General features: G+C 42.5%; 1 protein-coding gene across 2 annotated transcripts; it reads left to right on the top strand.

Annotated features, from left to right (window-relative positions):
• rfx7b (regulatory factor X7b) lies at positions 1-15,298 on the top strand. Of its 2 annotated transcripts, XM_085359317.1 has the most exons (10): positions 1-377; positions 2,803-2,836; positions 4,675-4,761; positions 5,140-5,177; positions 5,268-5,390; positions 5,482-5,601; positions 7,426-7,507; positions 7,602-7,809; positions 8,683-8,978; positions 9,071-15,298. In XM_085359317.1, the coding sequence occupies exons 1-10, from the start codon at positions 250-252 to the stop codon at positions 12,449-12,451; spliced, it is 4,497 nt and encodes a 1,498-aa protein (XP_085215443.1). In that variant the 5' UTR covers positions 1-249; the 3' UTR covers positions 12,452-15,298. The 2 variants fall into 2 exon arrangements, with proteins under 2 accessions (XP_085215443.1, XP_085215444.1); XM_085359318.1 differs by lacking the exon at positions 5,140-5,177 and having other exon boundaries at positions 4,675-4,760.
• Positions 15,299-16,747: the final 1,449 nt, after the last annotated feature.

Raw genomic sequence — 16,747 nt, 5'->3', positions numbered from 1 at the left:
CTGCAGGCGTGCAATTTGCGGCAGCGGAGATAACCCTGCGATATGCCTTTTGTATTCCCGGGTGTTTTTTGGGGGGTTTTGTTTTGTGCTTCACGAGGGTCAGATCACAGTGTTTGTAGCCATGCTCTGTGGTGGATTCAGCGGGCTGTCCTAGCTGACTGAGCCGCTCCAGCAGCGGTGGGTCCGGTGCAGTGCACAGCCGGGGATGAGGCCTACTTGTTAAAGCTCCCCCACCACCCCTCCATCGTGATGGCTGATGATCAACAACAACCTGGTCAGAAGCCTGCCTCGGGATTAGGCTCTCTTCCAGCGCTGGTGCCAGGACTCCAGGGGCCCGAGGCTAACGCGTTACAGTTCAAAATAAAGAATTCAATTTGGTAAGGATGGAAGCGATCCACAAGCGGCCACACTGTCCTTTTCGCTAGCCGTAGCCTTGTAATTAGCGTATCTGACTGTGGAGTGGCAAGGAGGCAGTGTGCTGCACAAAAAGCTGCCCGAAAAACAACACGGCTGCTGCCGTGCTAGGCGTAAATATTTCAGAGAAACACGACGGCACCGAACCGCGCCGCTCCGTCTGGTTCCTGTTTGTGCGCTAACGACACGGTAACGTCGGGTTACCTACAACAGGGGTAGCTATGGTCATTAGCATCGAGCCATAGGAGGCCATGTTATAATAGATGACACCGACTCCACCGGCGGTGCTGATGCTCGGGATGACAGGTGTCAAAGCAGGCAGCTCCACACGTCCAGCCTCGCTCTGATTTAATGCTCCTAATGAGAGGGCTGCATCATTTGGGGGAATAACGTGTGTTTATAAATAGAAATGCTCCTTCTGAAAAACCAGTACGTTATTTTGTGCACTGTGGCTTTGGATATTACTCACCAGTTTCTGTCCCTCCTCCCTCCCTTACCTCATCATTACTCTACAGCAAATTAAGTTTATGTTAAATACAAGGGGAAAAAAGAGATCAATGGCCACACGGGCTCATTTCCAGCAGAAAGCAATTTTAAAAAAAAAGGAAGCCAAAGATGTAAACAGCATCTGTGCGTAGATAAGAGTCAGAAGCGCGTGAGGGATAAAGTAAAGATCACTCATGAAGACCACAAGGAAAAAGAAGCACGTCGCAAATTTAAAAGCACTGGGATTAAGATTAACCAGATGCACGTTTGCTGCTATTATCGTGTCTGCTCAGATGATATGTCATACTACACTGAGGCTTTAATTAAAAAAAAATAAAAGGTTAAGTTGAAGTAGTCATTACACACACAATAACCAGCAGTGACAAGCTGCAAACGTGCTTTCTGGTGTGTTTAGTTTTCTGGGGTTTCATATGAAAAGGTGAAACTTTTCATTTACATAAATATTCAGCTCATCTTCCTTTGATACACCTGCTTTGATTAGCCTTGTGATATTTCTAGTGATGAGTCTCTTTTAACTGAAACCGGCCACCGTGTTATTTGCGTCGGCATCATGGTATGGACGAGCACGTGCTGTATAAAATGTGATTAGTGAAGGCCTAATTTTACACGTTGTTGCACACGCTACGGAGACTTCAGCAATGTTAATCGCATCGGAATTTTCCCTGTTATTATGAGTCCGGTATGGCATGGAAGCATTACTGTGTAGTAACACCAGACTCAAAATATGCTGCTTTTTTTTTTAATTGCAAAAAAACAAACAAACAAAAAAACAGTCGGCATCTGCTCGTGATAACCCTAAAATGATGATAAAATGTCACCAAGCGTTTTGCTGAGAGTAGCAAGTAAATGAAGACACCTGTGGCAGATTCACATTGGTTGGGTGTGATTCAAAAACCCACATTGCGATCTCCATAGATGTTTAAATCTGGCCGTGAGGCATAAAAAGTTAGTGGGTTCCAGCCAAGTTGGAAATTAACAAGAATTTTTCCTAAAATTTGGTCATTCAGAAAAATTCTGTGATGGTCTAAGAAGAGCTTTGGTCGGGAGAGTGACCAAGAGATACAGGCACTAGTTGTTACTCACAGTCTGGCTAACATCAGCCGTACAGTAAGGCACTGGTGCTGATATATTGGATGCCAGCTTTCTGCAGCGTGGAGACACGATGCAAAAAACTTACACAGACGATATTTCAGCATGATAGTGACCCGAAGCATACAGAAGACAACACCACCAAAACCTGGAACTCAGTCCCTTACTTAAGCGGTCTCCAACCTTTTTTGCTCCACGGACCGGTTTATGTCCAACAACATTTTCACGGATCGGCCTTTAAGGTGTCGCGGATAAATACAACAAAATAAAACCAGTACCGGTACCAGAGGAAGAAGATTTATTCATAACACATGGGAAAAGACCCAGGGAAACCAGGGTAACGATAAAAAAAATAATGCTAAGAACTGATAAAGCCTCTGAAAACCATACATTTCACAGCTGAGCCTCAACTCTCGCGGCCCGGTACCAAACGACTCACGGACCGGTACCGGTCTGTGGACCGGGGCTTGGGGACCGCTGCCTTAGTTCATCTTGAGAGAGCGACCTAGAGAGAATCTGCCAGACAGAGGACTCAAAATGTCTTTTTTTTTTACAGATTTAATATATTCATAAATCTCCTAAAACATGTTCTCACTTTATCAAAGATGCTCTCAAAGTATATCAGCGAATGATAAAATATGTCGTATTGAACGACGTACAAAAATAATGTAACCCGGAAGGGAGATTTTTTTCTTTTATTTGCTGAAATGTTGACAAAATCTTGCATGCATCCATGACATTTTATTTCTTATTTATTCACTTTCTTAAATTTTTATCTCTTTCTCATTGTAGCAAATCTGTACAATCAAAAGTGGACAGCATATTGGTGAGTATCAGTAAATACTGCTTAATCTGCAATCCCCTCATTATCAGAGTCATGTGTTAATGTTTGTTGTTGCGTTCGGAGAACAGTTGTGCAATGAATGTTTCATTAAATCATATAAATGATTAAATATGTTTCATGCTTGATGAAGCAGAGTAGACAAAGCCAACCCCACAAAGCTTCAATTTGATTAACTAATATTTACATGCAGAAATCTTAACGCTATATTGTGTTTTTTCTTTCTTTCTTTTTTAGTAACACATGTAAACACATTAAATGTTATGTTCATGAATGCCTTTTTTTGCACTGTGCGAAGCAAATGACAAAAGTGTTTCCAATGTTTATATAAATATATGAAGATTTTTGTATTTTGGTTTCAGCTGGTTATTCATGCACAGTTTTAGATTATTCTCAAACTGCTGCGTCTCCCTCTGTCTCGCCGCCTATGCAGCTGCAAAGAAGTGTCAGTGACATCAAAGCGACGTGATAAAGCTTTTGTCTATTTTTTGTCGTCAGTAAAGCAGACAGAGCCTGGATTTTAATTTCAACACCTCTGTCTGGTGTTAGGCAGATGTTTTTGTTTTCGCTGTTTTTTGGGCTTTATTCCATTTTTGTCTCGATTTAAAAAAAAATCCATTCTTTGACTCCTCTGATGCTTCCACATAAAACAGTAAATAAACATCTAAAAGGGCGGCTTTTTCAAAACGCACTGAGATGTGGTTATATTAATAACTTTGTTTGATAGAGCTACTATCAGCATATCATTATGTGCACAGAATTTCTATGTCAAAGGTACCAAATTGTATATTCTGTTATTAATAAGATAGTAATAAGATACATATATGATATTGTCATTTTAGAATCAGATAAAATGTATATGTTTGTTTTTTTTATGTCTGTGACAAATGTTTGCCACTAACATCCACTGTTGTCATGCAAAAATGGTAAAACGAGATGCCTTAAACTATGTAGAAAAATTTATTGAACAGGTGACACATTGAAGTGGGTTTTATTCCTGCAGAGTGAGATTTTTTGGGAGGGCTGTGCACAATCAGACCTCAAAGATTAGTGGCAGTCTGTTTTGCCTTGCATTTGTTTTCTGACCTCTTTGATTAGCAAATTTTATGCTTGAGTAAATGAAGCTCAGATTAATAACACTTAGTAGAAGCAAAGTTTTATTCCAGTGTTGTTTTGTTGTAGTTTTTTCTTTGGCTCTGGCTAAAATCTCTTTGCCGGTTGCCAAAAATTTCTCTATGCAGTAAAAACCTTGTGTAACTTTAGAGAGAATAGCACTGAGAGAAATTTCCACCAGTATAATCTGCATTTGCAGTTGTTTTTGATGCAAGACTTTTAAGAAATACATAGGCGTGGTGTGATTTTGATCATCAGATCAGACTTAAAAACCAAAAAGAAGTTCAGGAAGTTTAAAAAGGGAAGAGTTAGGTTCCAGCCAGTGGCCAGCAGGTCAGGACTGTGTATGTAATTCACTCAGGGCTTGCAGCAGTGATGTGTAGTAAATAGCGTCTTCGTTCACTGCTTATTGGCTGACAGCTCTCACCTCGTTCATTTAAGTATTGGTTCCCCTAGCAACAAAGAGGCAAATACAAAAGGAAGAGGTGAGATGAATCCATTCTTAGAAACCAGATGAAAAGCACTTAAGTTGGGATCAATAATAAATTTTTTTGCATACAATTGTAATTCCAGAGTCCGTGTTTGTTTGAGTTGAATTATGAACCAGATTTTAAACCATCAGCCTGACCACAGCCTTCGTCAGCACGTGTGTTAAACTCTTCAGACATATTCATTTTTTTCTCCTCTCTGTGATGTTTTTATTTTTACAGCAAGATGTTGAGAAGTTTACAGACATCGAAAAGCTCTACCTCTACCTTAAGTTGCCTTCTGGTCCCAGCAGTGGCAATGATAAAAGGTATGTCACAGGCGAGCACTTAAACTAAGTTTTCCACTTTGCTCTCTGGCTTTTTTTTTCCCTCTCTCACACACGCACACACACAGACGCACACACAAATACATGCTTTGTTGTGGCTCTCATTACATTATCGGCACTGTCTCATTGCTTGTCAAAAATCCACTGGCTGCTACACAGACACAGGTTAGGCTGATAGACGCTAGAGGGGCATCAAATTTGAATTTAAGTCACTGTTGAGGGTTTTTTCTTTTTCTTCAACATTTCAGCTGTATGATTGAACCACTGAAATCTGTAGACTTTTGCTATACCTAGCTGTCTGTGTTTCATTTGTTTCCCCATATCTATTCATCACCCCAACCCCCAAATTCTGCCCATTTGGACTGAGAATGAGAGGGGGTCCTCCACTCCTGGATTATGGTATTAAAGTTTCTGTATTAACAAGAAATGATGCACCGCAGTCGAGGGTACTGCCTCACCAAATGTCTTTTTCTTATGCACCACTTTCAGTGATCAGAGTTCCATGTCGTCAAGCCGTACTCAACAGATGTATGCATTCAACTGGATACGCAATCACCTAGAAGAGCACCCAGAGACTTCCCTCCCAAAGCAAGAGGTGTATGATGAATACAAGTAAGTGGATAACCTTGCAGAAGACGTGCGATCTGCTCTCAGACAGTTATAGTTTCGTCATAATCTCATGTGGGTTCTCTTCTCCTACAAGGAGCTATTGTGACAATCTCGGCTACAATCCACTGAGTGCAGCAGACTTTGGAAAGATCATGAAGAATGTCTTTCCTAACATGAAGGCACGTCGTCTGGGAATGAGAGGGAAATCCAAATATCCTTAAACAAAGTGTTACCCTGGTTGTATTTCTTTCTTTTTTTCTTTCTTCGTTTTTTTTTTTTTTTCAACATGAGTGATTCTTTTAGGTGATTGCATGTGTGCAGTTGGGCTTGTATGGATGATGAGCAGGCAGATCATTAATGTTTGCTTGCAGAGATCTTAGGCAATTCATCTCAACATGATACTACTAGCTGGGCTTAAAATAAGCTTTTTATAAATATATTAAAACCTCAAAATTCCACAGAGGATAGAGTCAAGAGAGGAGTTGCGCCATTAGTTATCATTGCTTGGCTTCTGTGAATTTAAGTTCCAGAGTGCATGTAAGTTAGTTTGCCATTTATTTGCTACGGTCCCTTTTTTATGGACAGGCTTACCTGAGCTCAGACCCTATGGCCAGACAACATAAGGGGATTACAAAGCTTCAGGGGGAAAAAATTCAAGGGAAAAAAGTAAAGTTCTCGGCTTTACATGCCAAGAAAGACTCAAACTGGGTGTTTGTCACGCCCAGTTTGAGTTTTTTTTCATGTTCTCGTGCTGCCCCAAAAGAGGAAGCTTCAAAGCTGCTCCGTTATTTATTAATAAAATAAAAAAAGAAAGAAAAAAGTTAAACAGTCTTGAGGCATCTGTCTTTATATTTTGCTAGGAAAATGGGAAATAGGCGCAAGGATTTACTGAAACATGCAAACATAAATGTCAATACAGTAGACAAGGCAACACAGAGTTAGTACAATTCTAAAAAGCTTCTAAGTCAATATTTGGTGTGAAAACCTTTATTCTTCAAAATACCTGAACTCTCCTAGTGTGCTTTCACACCTGCGGTGTTTAGCCAGTTTTTAGTTTAGCCAAAATAGTTTTCAATCTTGGTGTGGTTTGCTTGTGCACGTGTGAACATGGTCGGGGGTCTCAGTCCACTTCCAAGCGAGCGGTTCATTTATGGTGTGAACGTGATCCGAGCCAACTAGCAGGTGCATGCAACAAGTTTGAGCTGAACATCTTCTCTTGAATTCTGGGATGCAGCATGGTAACCTAGATGTGCAGAGTGCATAAGTAGTCAGTATGGGCTAGCAGCTAGCTGTAAAGTGAATGTAAATTCTCCATGTTATCTCTATAAGGCCAAAACACAGCACCTTCTTCTTGTATTTGCTTGTGTTGCTCACACACCAGACGCGTCTGAGCAGTAAGCAGACTAAATGTTCTCATGTGGTTTGTGGTGATGCATTTTGGTTCACTTGGAGTTTGCTTGGAGTCTTTGCTGTGTGAAAAGAAACCAAACCAAGGGAAAAGATACAAGTTTGTGAACTCAAAAAGAGTCCAGTGCCCTCAGATATTTTTAAAGACACACTGCACACCACGCTGGGAAGCCACGTTTTCAACTATTATCTCTTTGGGAATCAGCTTGTTAGTGTAAAAATATTTTTTGCCTGTTAAACTGTGTTAACACTTGCTCATCCATTGAACTAAGTGCCTTTTTAGTGCTTGAATGATTCATAGTTTAGTGTGAAGTGGCTTAAGAAATTAAACAACATTCCCCTGAAAATGGTAAAAAAAAGAAAAAACCGCAAATATCCAGAGAAAAGCTTTGAAATACCTTCATAAAGCCTGGAGAACTATTTTGTCAAAATTCCAAGAGAGTCTGGCTACAGAAGTAGAAAGGTAGTAGCAGGGAATCCTTGGCTCACAGATGAAAGGCTGATGACTGACCTTAGATGGTGTCATATTTTTAGGGCAGAATTTCAAAAAAACGTACAAATATCGGCATGTTATAATCATTTAGGTTTGCACAGTCTTCATGCTTTAGAAACCTTAACTCCTTCGCACATACTGTTATAGCGGGTTAAGGAAGAAAGCTTTTGTTCACATGCCATCCCTACCCAACCTGGACCTTCAGAAGTCTGGTGATGGGGTAAGATTGCCTGCAAAAAAACCCGATCCATATAGTTAGACTTGAAAAATTTGTTCGACGCTCACCTCCCTGCTGCTCTGCTCTGTCTCACTAGTGTGAACTGATGGAGCCAACGGGCCAGTCTCCGAGTGCTGAAGATGAAATGAGGTCTGCAGCTTGTGGATTAGTGTGTGAGTGGGCTCAAAAGGTCCTGAGCCGTCAGTTTGACAACGTGGAGGACCTGGCTCGTTTTCTGCTTAATAGCCACTACATCGGTACTAAGTCCATGGCTGCACTCACTGTTATGACCGGAACACCCACAGGTAAAGGTGTCCTATTGATCTGTTGGCGTGTTTGTTTCATTGTTGTCTCGTGTGCATGTAAGTTTGAAGTTCATTGGGCACTGTAGTACATCTTAAACATTGTGTTTTTTCACTTGAGATATACAAGCTCGGAAGGCATAAAGCCACCGTCTGTCAAAAAATATAATTTGCTGTTTGTTATTCTTTCTTTACATATTTCCATCTCACTGATTCAAGAGTGTTTTCTAAGTGTGATCCTAATTTTTTGAGCCCAGCCTTTCATGCAAATCAAAAGTCCTGTTTCAGAAATGACCGTCAGTCACAAATTGCAAATAAATGTGCGGCTTCTGCCACGCTGATGCTTGAACTGCAAGCGACAAAGCAGAAATACCAAAATGAAAAAACTGACTTCATGTTTAAAGTGAAGCTACATGCATAATGCAAATCTTTCTAAAACTAACCTGTCACTTAAAATCGTGATTGCACATACTCGAGCAGTGCACCAAGTTATTGTCCAACAATCGGTTTTAGCCAGCATTGGCCAGTATCAGTCTTGTTAACCAGTATTGGCATATCTGCACAAGAGAGTGTATTTACTGATGTTAGCTGATGTTTATGCAAAGCACTTCGACTTGAAGTAATTCACACCAATCAGTAGCCCTCTTGACACCTATCAAGGCCTTATTTAGGTAGTTATTTTTTAAGCATTATCTAAATTAACCGTCCCCATGATGTCTGTGTGCTGTAAAATGTTTGTTAGGCTACACACAGTACATGTTTGTTGAATTTTAACTATCCAGAACTGCAGACAGCTCATGCCTCAGCAGAGATGTTTGACAAGACAAGAACACCACCAACGATCTACCGCTCTTTTCCTCTCGTATGTCTTGATAGGAATGAAGACACCAACTCCAGCTTCTGCGTTTGTGCCGACAGCGGAGTGTAACTCATTCCAGCCCCAGGTGAAGACCCTGCCCTCGCCTTCTGTTGATGCAAAGCAGCAACTGCAACGCAAGATCCAGAAGAAGCAGCAGGAGCAGAAGCTTCACTCACCCTTGCCCACTGAGACCCAGGTCAAGAGAACAGAGGCCAGTACCCCGGGCCCCACGATCCCCTGTGGCAGCCCTGCTCTGCTTTCCCCTCAGCCTACCATAGGCATCGTAGTAGCAGCTGTCCCTAGCCCAGTGACGGTACGTGACTGAGTTTTTTATTTAATTATTATCTGACAAGTTGTTGATCATTTTGCTTAAAATGTGCTGTTATGTTCTCATTGTTTTCCCAGGTACAGAGAAGCAGGCAGTTGATGACCTCACCCAGTCCCGTAGGGACAGCCGAAGGAAAAGTGTTGCCTGTGAACTTTCAAGTGGTCACTCAGTCTCTCAAACAGTCCCCCAAAACTTCTCAGAATATCTCAGCTTGTCCTGTAGGTGACCGGCTGGCGCGACACAGTACACGGTACGCCCAGATCCTGCCTAAGCCCTCTGCCACCAGTGCCATCACGCTGCGTTCACCCCCCACGTTGCTCATCACCAACAGCCCAATAAAAACTGTGATGCCCACTCCCCATGTCAGCTCAGTGAACGTGGTGAAGATGACAGCCATCGCTCTCGCTCCCAGCAGCAGCAGTAGTAGTAACAGCAGCAGCACTTCTGTGCGACCAGCCTCAGCTGGCGTGAGCACCACCGCTGCTTTGGATGAATCCCAGCAGTTACAAAGTGGGAGTTCTGCTGCCCCCCAGTCTCCTGCAGTCAGACTTAGTGCTCCTGCCTCTACTCCCATGCCCTCTGCTGACGCCAAAGTGGTGTCTGAAGCCGGAAATGACAATAACTCTGCCTCTGGCATGGAGAAAACTGCTGTAGGAGCCAAAGAGGAGAGAGTGGCAAAGTTCAGGGCTGCTAGTGAGCCAAGTTTCCTTGTTAAATGTTCTCCAGGAACAGACAAAGGGGCGAGGATAAAAAATGACTCCACATCTCCTCCTACTTCTGTAGCTGCAGCTGGGACTCAGGACAGCAATAACAGTAACTGCCATGACAGTACTTTGTACTTGACTGTTGATAATCAGAACTCCAGTGTCAACACATCATCTAGTGGCTCCTCTGCTGTTACCTCAACATCAAAGGATCCCTGCGCAGACGCCAAGAGCCCCAGGAAGCGCACAGGCGGGGAATCCCATGCAATTCCAGTGAAAAGGGTGTTTATATCCCAGCAGCCGCTGGCTCTAGTTGACAATCCCAAACCTGGAGTCAGCGCTGCAGTGAAGAGGATCCCCAGACCAGGAACCCCTGCTAGACCAGAGAGTGCCCCCTGCAAAGTGAAACACACTTCTATAGGGCCCACACAGATCCTCGCACTCTCTGACTCACCCATCACACACACTGAGAGCACCCAGACTGTTGTCAAACACCAAGACCTGGTGGTGAAACACGAAGACCCTTCTGTCAGCCCCGATACCAGCACTGGGGCGGCGGGAAATAACACGACCGATCAGGCGCTGCTGCAGCAGATCACTGGGGATCCTTGTGCCATACAAGCCAACTCAGGACCACACGAAGCCTCTGTGATGAGTGAGTTAAAGAGCACAATATGGGAGGAGGGGCACCTTGATGAGCTTCGCAAGCAGGCGTTTGCCCAGCAGATACCAGCAGAACACAAACAAGCCCCTGCTGACCAACTTTCCATTATAGCCCAACCCTCTGAAGCCTCGGGCCAGCTCACCCTCACACAGGAAATGGTTGATTTTGCAGGTTCTCAGACCAACATGGACTATTTCCCATTCAATGATGATGACATGACCCAAGACAGCATTGTGGAGGAGCTAGTCCAAATGGAGGAGCAGATGAAGTTGAAGGGTCTGTTCGGTAACTGTGTGGATGTTACCCTGCAAGGTCAGTCAGCCAGCAGTCAAGGCTCTATCCTCAGCACTCACCAGGCCACTACTACCTTCTACCCGTCTGCCCACAGCAGTACCACTCCAGTCCAAACCCCCACGCCGACACCAACCCCGACACCCACCCCTACCTCTGAAATGACGCTCGCTCACAGCCTGACGAGGGAGAGCCCGTGCTCCCGTATGGCTCCCATAACCCCTGTGGATGGAGCCATGGGTCGTCACACCCCTATCAGCACACCACTGTCCAACTGCAGCAGCAGCGTCCCCCCGAGCCCCGTGGAGTGCAGGAACCCTTTTGCTTTTACTCCCATTAACTCGAGCATTACAGGTTACCACGACGCCAGTATTGTCTCCAGCAGCCCTGTCAAGCCCATGCAAAGGCCCATGGCAACCCACCCTGACAAGGCCAAGCTGGAGTGGATCAACAACCGCTACAACAGCAACTCTTCAGGTCCTTTGTCGAACCATAGCATTGGCATTTTGCCCAGCTACCAAGACCTGGTGGACGATCAGTTTCGTAAGCCACATGCATTTGCAATTCCTGGCCAGTCATTTCAATCTCAGTCAAGACAGGATGCTGCCCACTTTGGCCGTTTGACCCCGATCTCTCCAGTTCAGCAGCAGCCGCAGCTGCAGCAGCAGCAACAACAACAGCCGCAGCAGCAACAACAGCAGCAAATTGTAACAACTCCTACAAAACAAGAGAGTTTTGCTGTGCCGGCACCATTAGATAGCAAGGCCTCATCCTCGTCTGCATCTAGTACTTTCCGTTGCCGCAGTGTTAGCCCAGCAGTGCGCCAGAGAAACTTCAGTGGCAACACTGGCCCCGCGACCACCACCACAAGTACCACCACGACAACGCGCGCTGTGGTTTCACCTTTTAACTCCCCCATCACCTCCGAGGTTCTCAGCATCCTGTCGAACAGCCAGACCGTCACCTCTGTCCACAGCATGGTCCAGCGTAGCCAGTCTGTACCTCTGAACATCATGATGCAGAGTGAGATGCTGCCCGTGCAGGGTCAGAGCAACACGGCCAAAATCACGAATGTTCTCCTCAGCAAAATGGAAGCGGACGGGGATGATTCTGTCCGCGGTCTAGGCATAAACAACCTCCCCTCTAACTACACGGCCCGTATGAACCTCACACAGATCCTGGAGACCACGCCTGGCTTTGCTGCAGGGACTGCTCATCAGACTCAGCTGCCCGTCAGCTCCAGTCCTGCTGCCTTTGAGCTCCAGCAGCACGGCTACCTCACCACCGGAAGTGGAGAACAGGGAGGTTTCTCTACTGGGGACAGCCAAGCACAAGTGGGCTCTGGTGAACAAGACCAGCAACAGCAGCAGCTGCAGGAGAATCCAGTGCAAACACAGCCACAGCTGCTCCTCCAGAGCACACAGCAGCAGGAGGTGGAGGATGAACAGCAACAGCTGGATTTCAACAACACTGTCAAGGACTTGCTGGGGGATGATGGCCTCAACCCCAGTTCCCAGTTGGTAGGTCAGGTAGCTTCGGAGCTCAACGCCGTGGCGTCCGACTTCTCAAACGACATCAGACTGACCTCAGATCTGTCCAGTAGCATCACTGACCTTAACACGTTGGACACCAACTTACTGTTTGATCCCAATCAACAGCAGGAACAATATGAAGACTCAACACTGGAAGAACTGAAGAACGACCCGCTTTTTCAGCAGATATGCAGTGATACTGTGAACTCTGGTTTTGACTGGCTAGAAAGCAAAGACCAGCCTACTACAGTAGAGATGCTGGGTTAATGTTATCTTTTATTCTGTAAGACTTCTGTTCTCTGTTGTTTGGTTTTGTGCATATGTAGTAAATCTGTTTTTAAACTCTAGTTTGTTGGGATTTGTCTGGACTTTGCCATTTGTTCTGTTCAAAGTGCCAGGCGTACCAGAAAATCTCTCCTACACGCGATGTTTAATTGATCCCTTCCCCTTTTTTGGCATTTGTCACCCAGAGTTTCAGTGTCGAACCACTTTTCTCCCTCATCTGAGTTCTCTCAGTGGCCGCGTGCACTTACTTAAGAACGTTAGGAGAAGGGCAATCTTCAATAATGCAATATTTGTATTTGATGAACAATTAAGGAAGAGTGATGGGTAGGAAATTTGGCACAAGAGACTTCACCAAAAAAAACAACAACATATGCTTTTGCAGTTCAAATTCAACCAAATGGAGACGATATTGTAGTATATGCACATGTTAGTTGTAGTACATTTGCCTGCCATATCTGAATATTTAAAAGGGTAGCCTCTTAAGCTGCCGGGTGCTGAATTTATGACATGATCTTTATCATATACCAAATCAGTGGAAAAACTGATTCACATCTGAGCATTGTCCGAGAGTGAAATTTTCTTAAGCCTATACTTCTTGTACTGTTTATTATCTTATAAAGGGAGTAGATGAATCTGTAGTGAGAAGATGGGGATTCAGGCCACTTTGTGGACGATACATTGAAAGGAATCAACAACTGGCTGCCTTATTTCCAAAGTCCAAGGCCTTACGCCATCTTTAGAGAGACTGTATATAGTATAATGTTAAGATATCTTCAGAACCATCCAGAGCTTCATCATATCAAGGCAGCTGTTACTCTGATATTTTCAATACTACTTCTTATTGTTTTTGTTCCGCAGTGTTTCAGTATAGATATGTATTGTATAGGCTAACGACTACACTGTGTGTGCCCTTATCGTTAAAGAATTTAGAGGAATTTGATATGCCGTCATTTCACGATACCATGGCAGGTGCACTCACAGTCATGAGGTTGTTTTTATTTTAATGGGGGGTTTTGGCATGCTGTACGCCCAGCTTGGATAAGAATATCAATGGTATGGAGAAGGCTCATTTACAAGGGAGGATGGAGGCTGAAGTGTGTTCTGATGTCATCTTGAGATCAAGAGGAAATTACATTATTATGTTTGTGGAGATCCAGCCTTATGTCCATACCAAAGATGCTCTGTTTGAAAATCATAAGAGATTATTACACGTAGAAACACTCCTTGTAAACATTAACAACAACGGGGAGCGGGCAGCCTCAGAGATATAAAAGAGATCTATTGCATTCGCAGAAAAGGATGAAGTTAGATAAATCTTATGTACAGTATGTATATTTGTGAAATGGTCACTGTCCTATGTTTTATAGGTAACCATGGACCTGAAAGCATGTTGAAACCATCACTGCTAGCCAGGTAGGCTAAGTGATACAGTAGGATGCTTGCTTGAGTTTTTTGGCTATTGTCAATGTTGTATAAGTCATGTTTAAGCTCCATCTGTAAATAGGATAGATACATAGAGATTTGATGTATCAAGACACTATATTATGGCCATTATTCTAGCTAAGTATGTGCCATTTAAAAGAGGAAAAAAAAAAGCAGATTTATAGTCAGCAAGATACTGTATGTTGTGTGTTACATTTCTGGCTCAGTGTGTCGTAAAAGTAATGCTGTCTGGTCTCGCTTGCTGATTATGTTTTTTTTCATTAGTTTTATTTTTTTGTTCTATTCAAAGGTCTCTGCAGTTGCAGAAGTGATGTGTGCTTTGAGCAGGATCAATAGCATGGTATATTGAGAAAAAAAAAGTTGTGATACTGTTAGCTGGTTGCAAACATCTCTGTGACAGACATTGTGCTCAAAGTCTTTCAGCAGACACTGGAAAAAAAAACAAATGAAAAAAAAGCGATTACTCACGTTTCAACAAACTTTGGAGGTTCACGTTATTGCACTAAATTTTTATGACACATGGCTTTGCCACATCTTTATGGACAAATGTAATGATGGATGCCCGCAAAAAAAAAGAGAAAATGAAAAAAAAAAACAAAAACAATTTTTTTACAACAAAACGAGTAAGGAAGTTTCAGTGAATTGTCAGAAAATGACTAATTGTCTTGTAGCAAAATGTGCATTAATCTCAGTGAGATACACATTTCTTACTCATTCTCTTACATGAGAATATAAAGCATTGAGGGGGGAAAAAAGTTAAATAACCTTTTAAAACCTACGTGCTCATTATGTTGATAAATGATTGTACGCACGCATGTGTGATTACTTCTGTTGTACGTTGTATTCTTGGTAACCACTGTCTTCTGTGATTTGGGCAGGTTCTGTTAACCAGACTGGCAGTGCTAGTTTCATGAGTTACATCATTTTCATTGTGTGCTGTTTACTAAGTTAATGTTCTTCTGTATGTTATGTTGACTGTTTTCTGACAATTTTTACATATTTTTTGTTTGTTTGTTTGTATTTTGTTTTTGCAAAATGCATTTTGTGAAGAGTATTTTACTTTAACATTTTCTCTTCATTTTTTTCTTTAACAATATGGCACTGATATTTGAATTTGAATGAAGGAAATGCACCTCTTTATGAGTTCCGAAGCTCCATCAAGCAGTGATTCTTTACCTTTGACTGACCCAGACCCAACTCTGTCAGACTATCTTGTCCATTTCTACCAGTAGAGAAAAAAAAAAGAAAACCCTCCTCTGTGGTGTTGTCTGGTGTTTCGCTTAATGTACAGTAGCTTGTTAATATTGCAATCGCGTTGTTTCTTTTTTCAATGGAAAGTACTCACTGGTGAGATTTTTAAAGTGGTTTTAAAAGCCAATAAACTTTTTTAAAGAAGGTTTTTTTGTGCGCGCGTTTTAAGTGCTCATTCTTCTTCTTTCGCTTCAGTTCACGTTCAGTCATTTTATTGTTCTTACTGGGAAACTTGGTTTACAGGCATTCTCTCAAGAAATCCTCCACAAGGAAAAACAAAAACGATACACAACCACAAAACATAAATCCACATCCAAAATTCATTAAATGTAAATAATAATAAATAATCCTCCAGTTAAAATAAACTAAAATTTCTTGGGGAAAAACCCCACTGGTGTAAGGTAAGGTACAGATATCACACAAAATAACTGGCAGAAAATTCAAATTTTTTGAAGCTGAAGTCTTTTTTTAAACAAGAAATTAAATGTTACATTTGCATCTCAGTTTTAATTTGTATCATTTTTGCTACATGAACAAAGGACTTTTTGGTCCTAATACACCTAACTCGTGCTGTCCTGTACTTACAGCATGAAGGAAGCAGTTTAAATTCTCTGTGCAGGGTTGGGTCTGGCTTTCCACAACTGGGGGGACCTTTTGCAGCAGGTAGTGACGTCTGGGGGTGGGCTCATATTTGGTGACTATCCTCACATCTTTGTTCACATTTATACTGTCCTTGGTTCTAATATTTCCAAACCACATAATAATGAGAAATGTTAAAACCAATTCAACAACAAATAGTCAGCAGTTTTCTATATACAGGAAAAAACAGCAACTTCCTCAGTACAGGTGTAGATGGCTCTTCTTGGCCACTGCTTCCACACGCGCATCAAATAATTACATTATTATTATTAATCTAAGGGTCGCTATAGGCTTTGTCACACCTACCCTAGCCTTCTTTGACCAGTGTAGCCACATGTTTAAAACAATATAATCAGCAGATAAGATTTCAGATTATATATTTAAATCCCAACAACCATCTTGGCCTTATTTTTGTAATTGTTTTTTACAGTTTAAAAAAATGCCCCACAGCATGCCAAAACCAAGCAGAAATAAAGGAATTGGTTGCTTTACTAGTTAAAAAATTTCCAATTCCTGCTATTGTTTCTATATTTTTGGAAAGGAGACTAAGAAATAAAGCTTGTACAGTAAAGATTTTTCCAAATATACTAACACTGATGTTTATTTGTCTTTGATTAAACACCGACACATTTAATACTTTATCAGTCTGTTTTATGCAGACTTCAAACCTCTCCATCACCTTCTCGACCCAAGGTTAGAGGTCAGCAGCTCTTCAACTGACCTCTAAGGTCTGTAGGGGGGTTGGCGCCTCCTGGAAACAAGCTACAGCCAACCAGAGTCCAGCTCTTTGGCCCTCTGCTCTGCTTTCCCAGGGCCTCATGATATTCATCATATGTTAATAACCTTAACCCTATTGATCATGGCCAAACACCCTGACCTTTAGCCATACGGGGCCAGTGGTTACTTCAGCCAACATTTAGCAACATGAGTCAACAGATTTCACAA

This window comes from Diplotaxodon limnothrissa, linkage group LG7, assembly GCF_057381915.1.
Source record: "Diplotaxodon limnothrissa isolate DT_005_m linkage group LG7, D_limnothrissa_male_GT1.1, whole genome shotgun sequence".
Classification (NCBI taxonomy): domain Eukaryota; kingdom Metazoa; phylum Chordata; class Actinopteri; order Cichliformes; family Cichlidae; genus Diplotaxodon; species Diplotaxodon limnothrissa.
The sequence above is the reverse complement of the archived record's forward strand: the minus strand, read 5'-3'. Positions and strand labels throughout refer to the sequence as shown.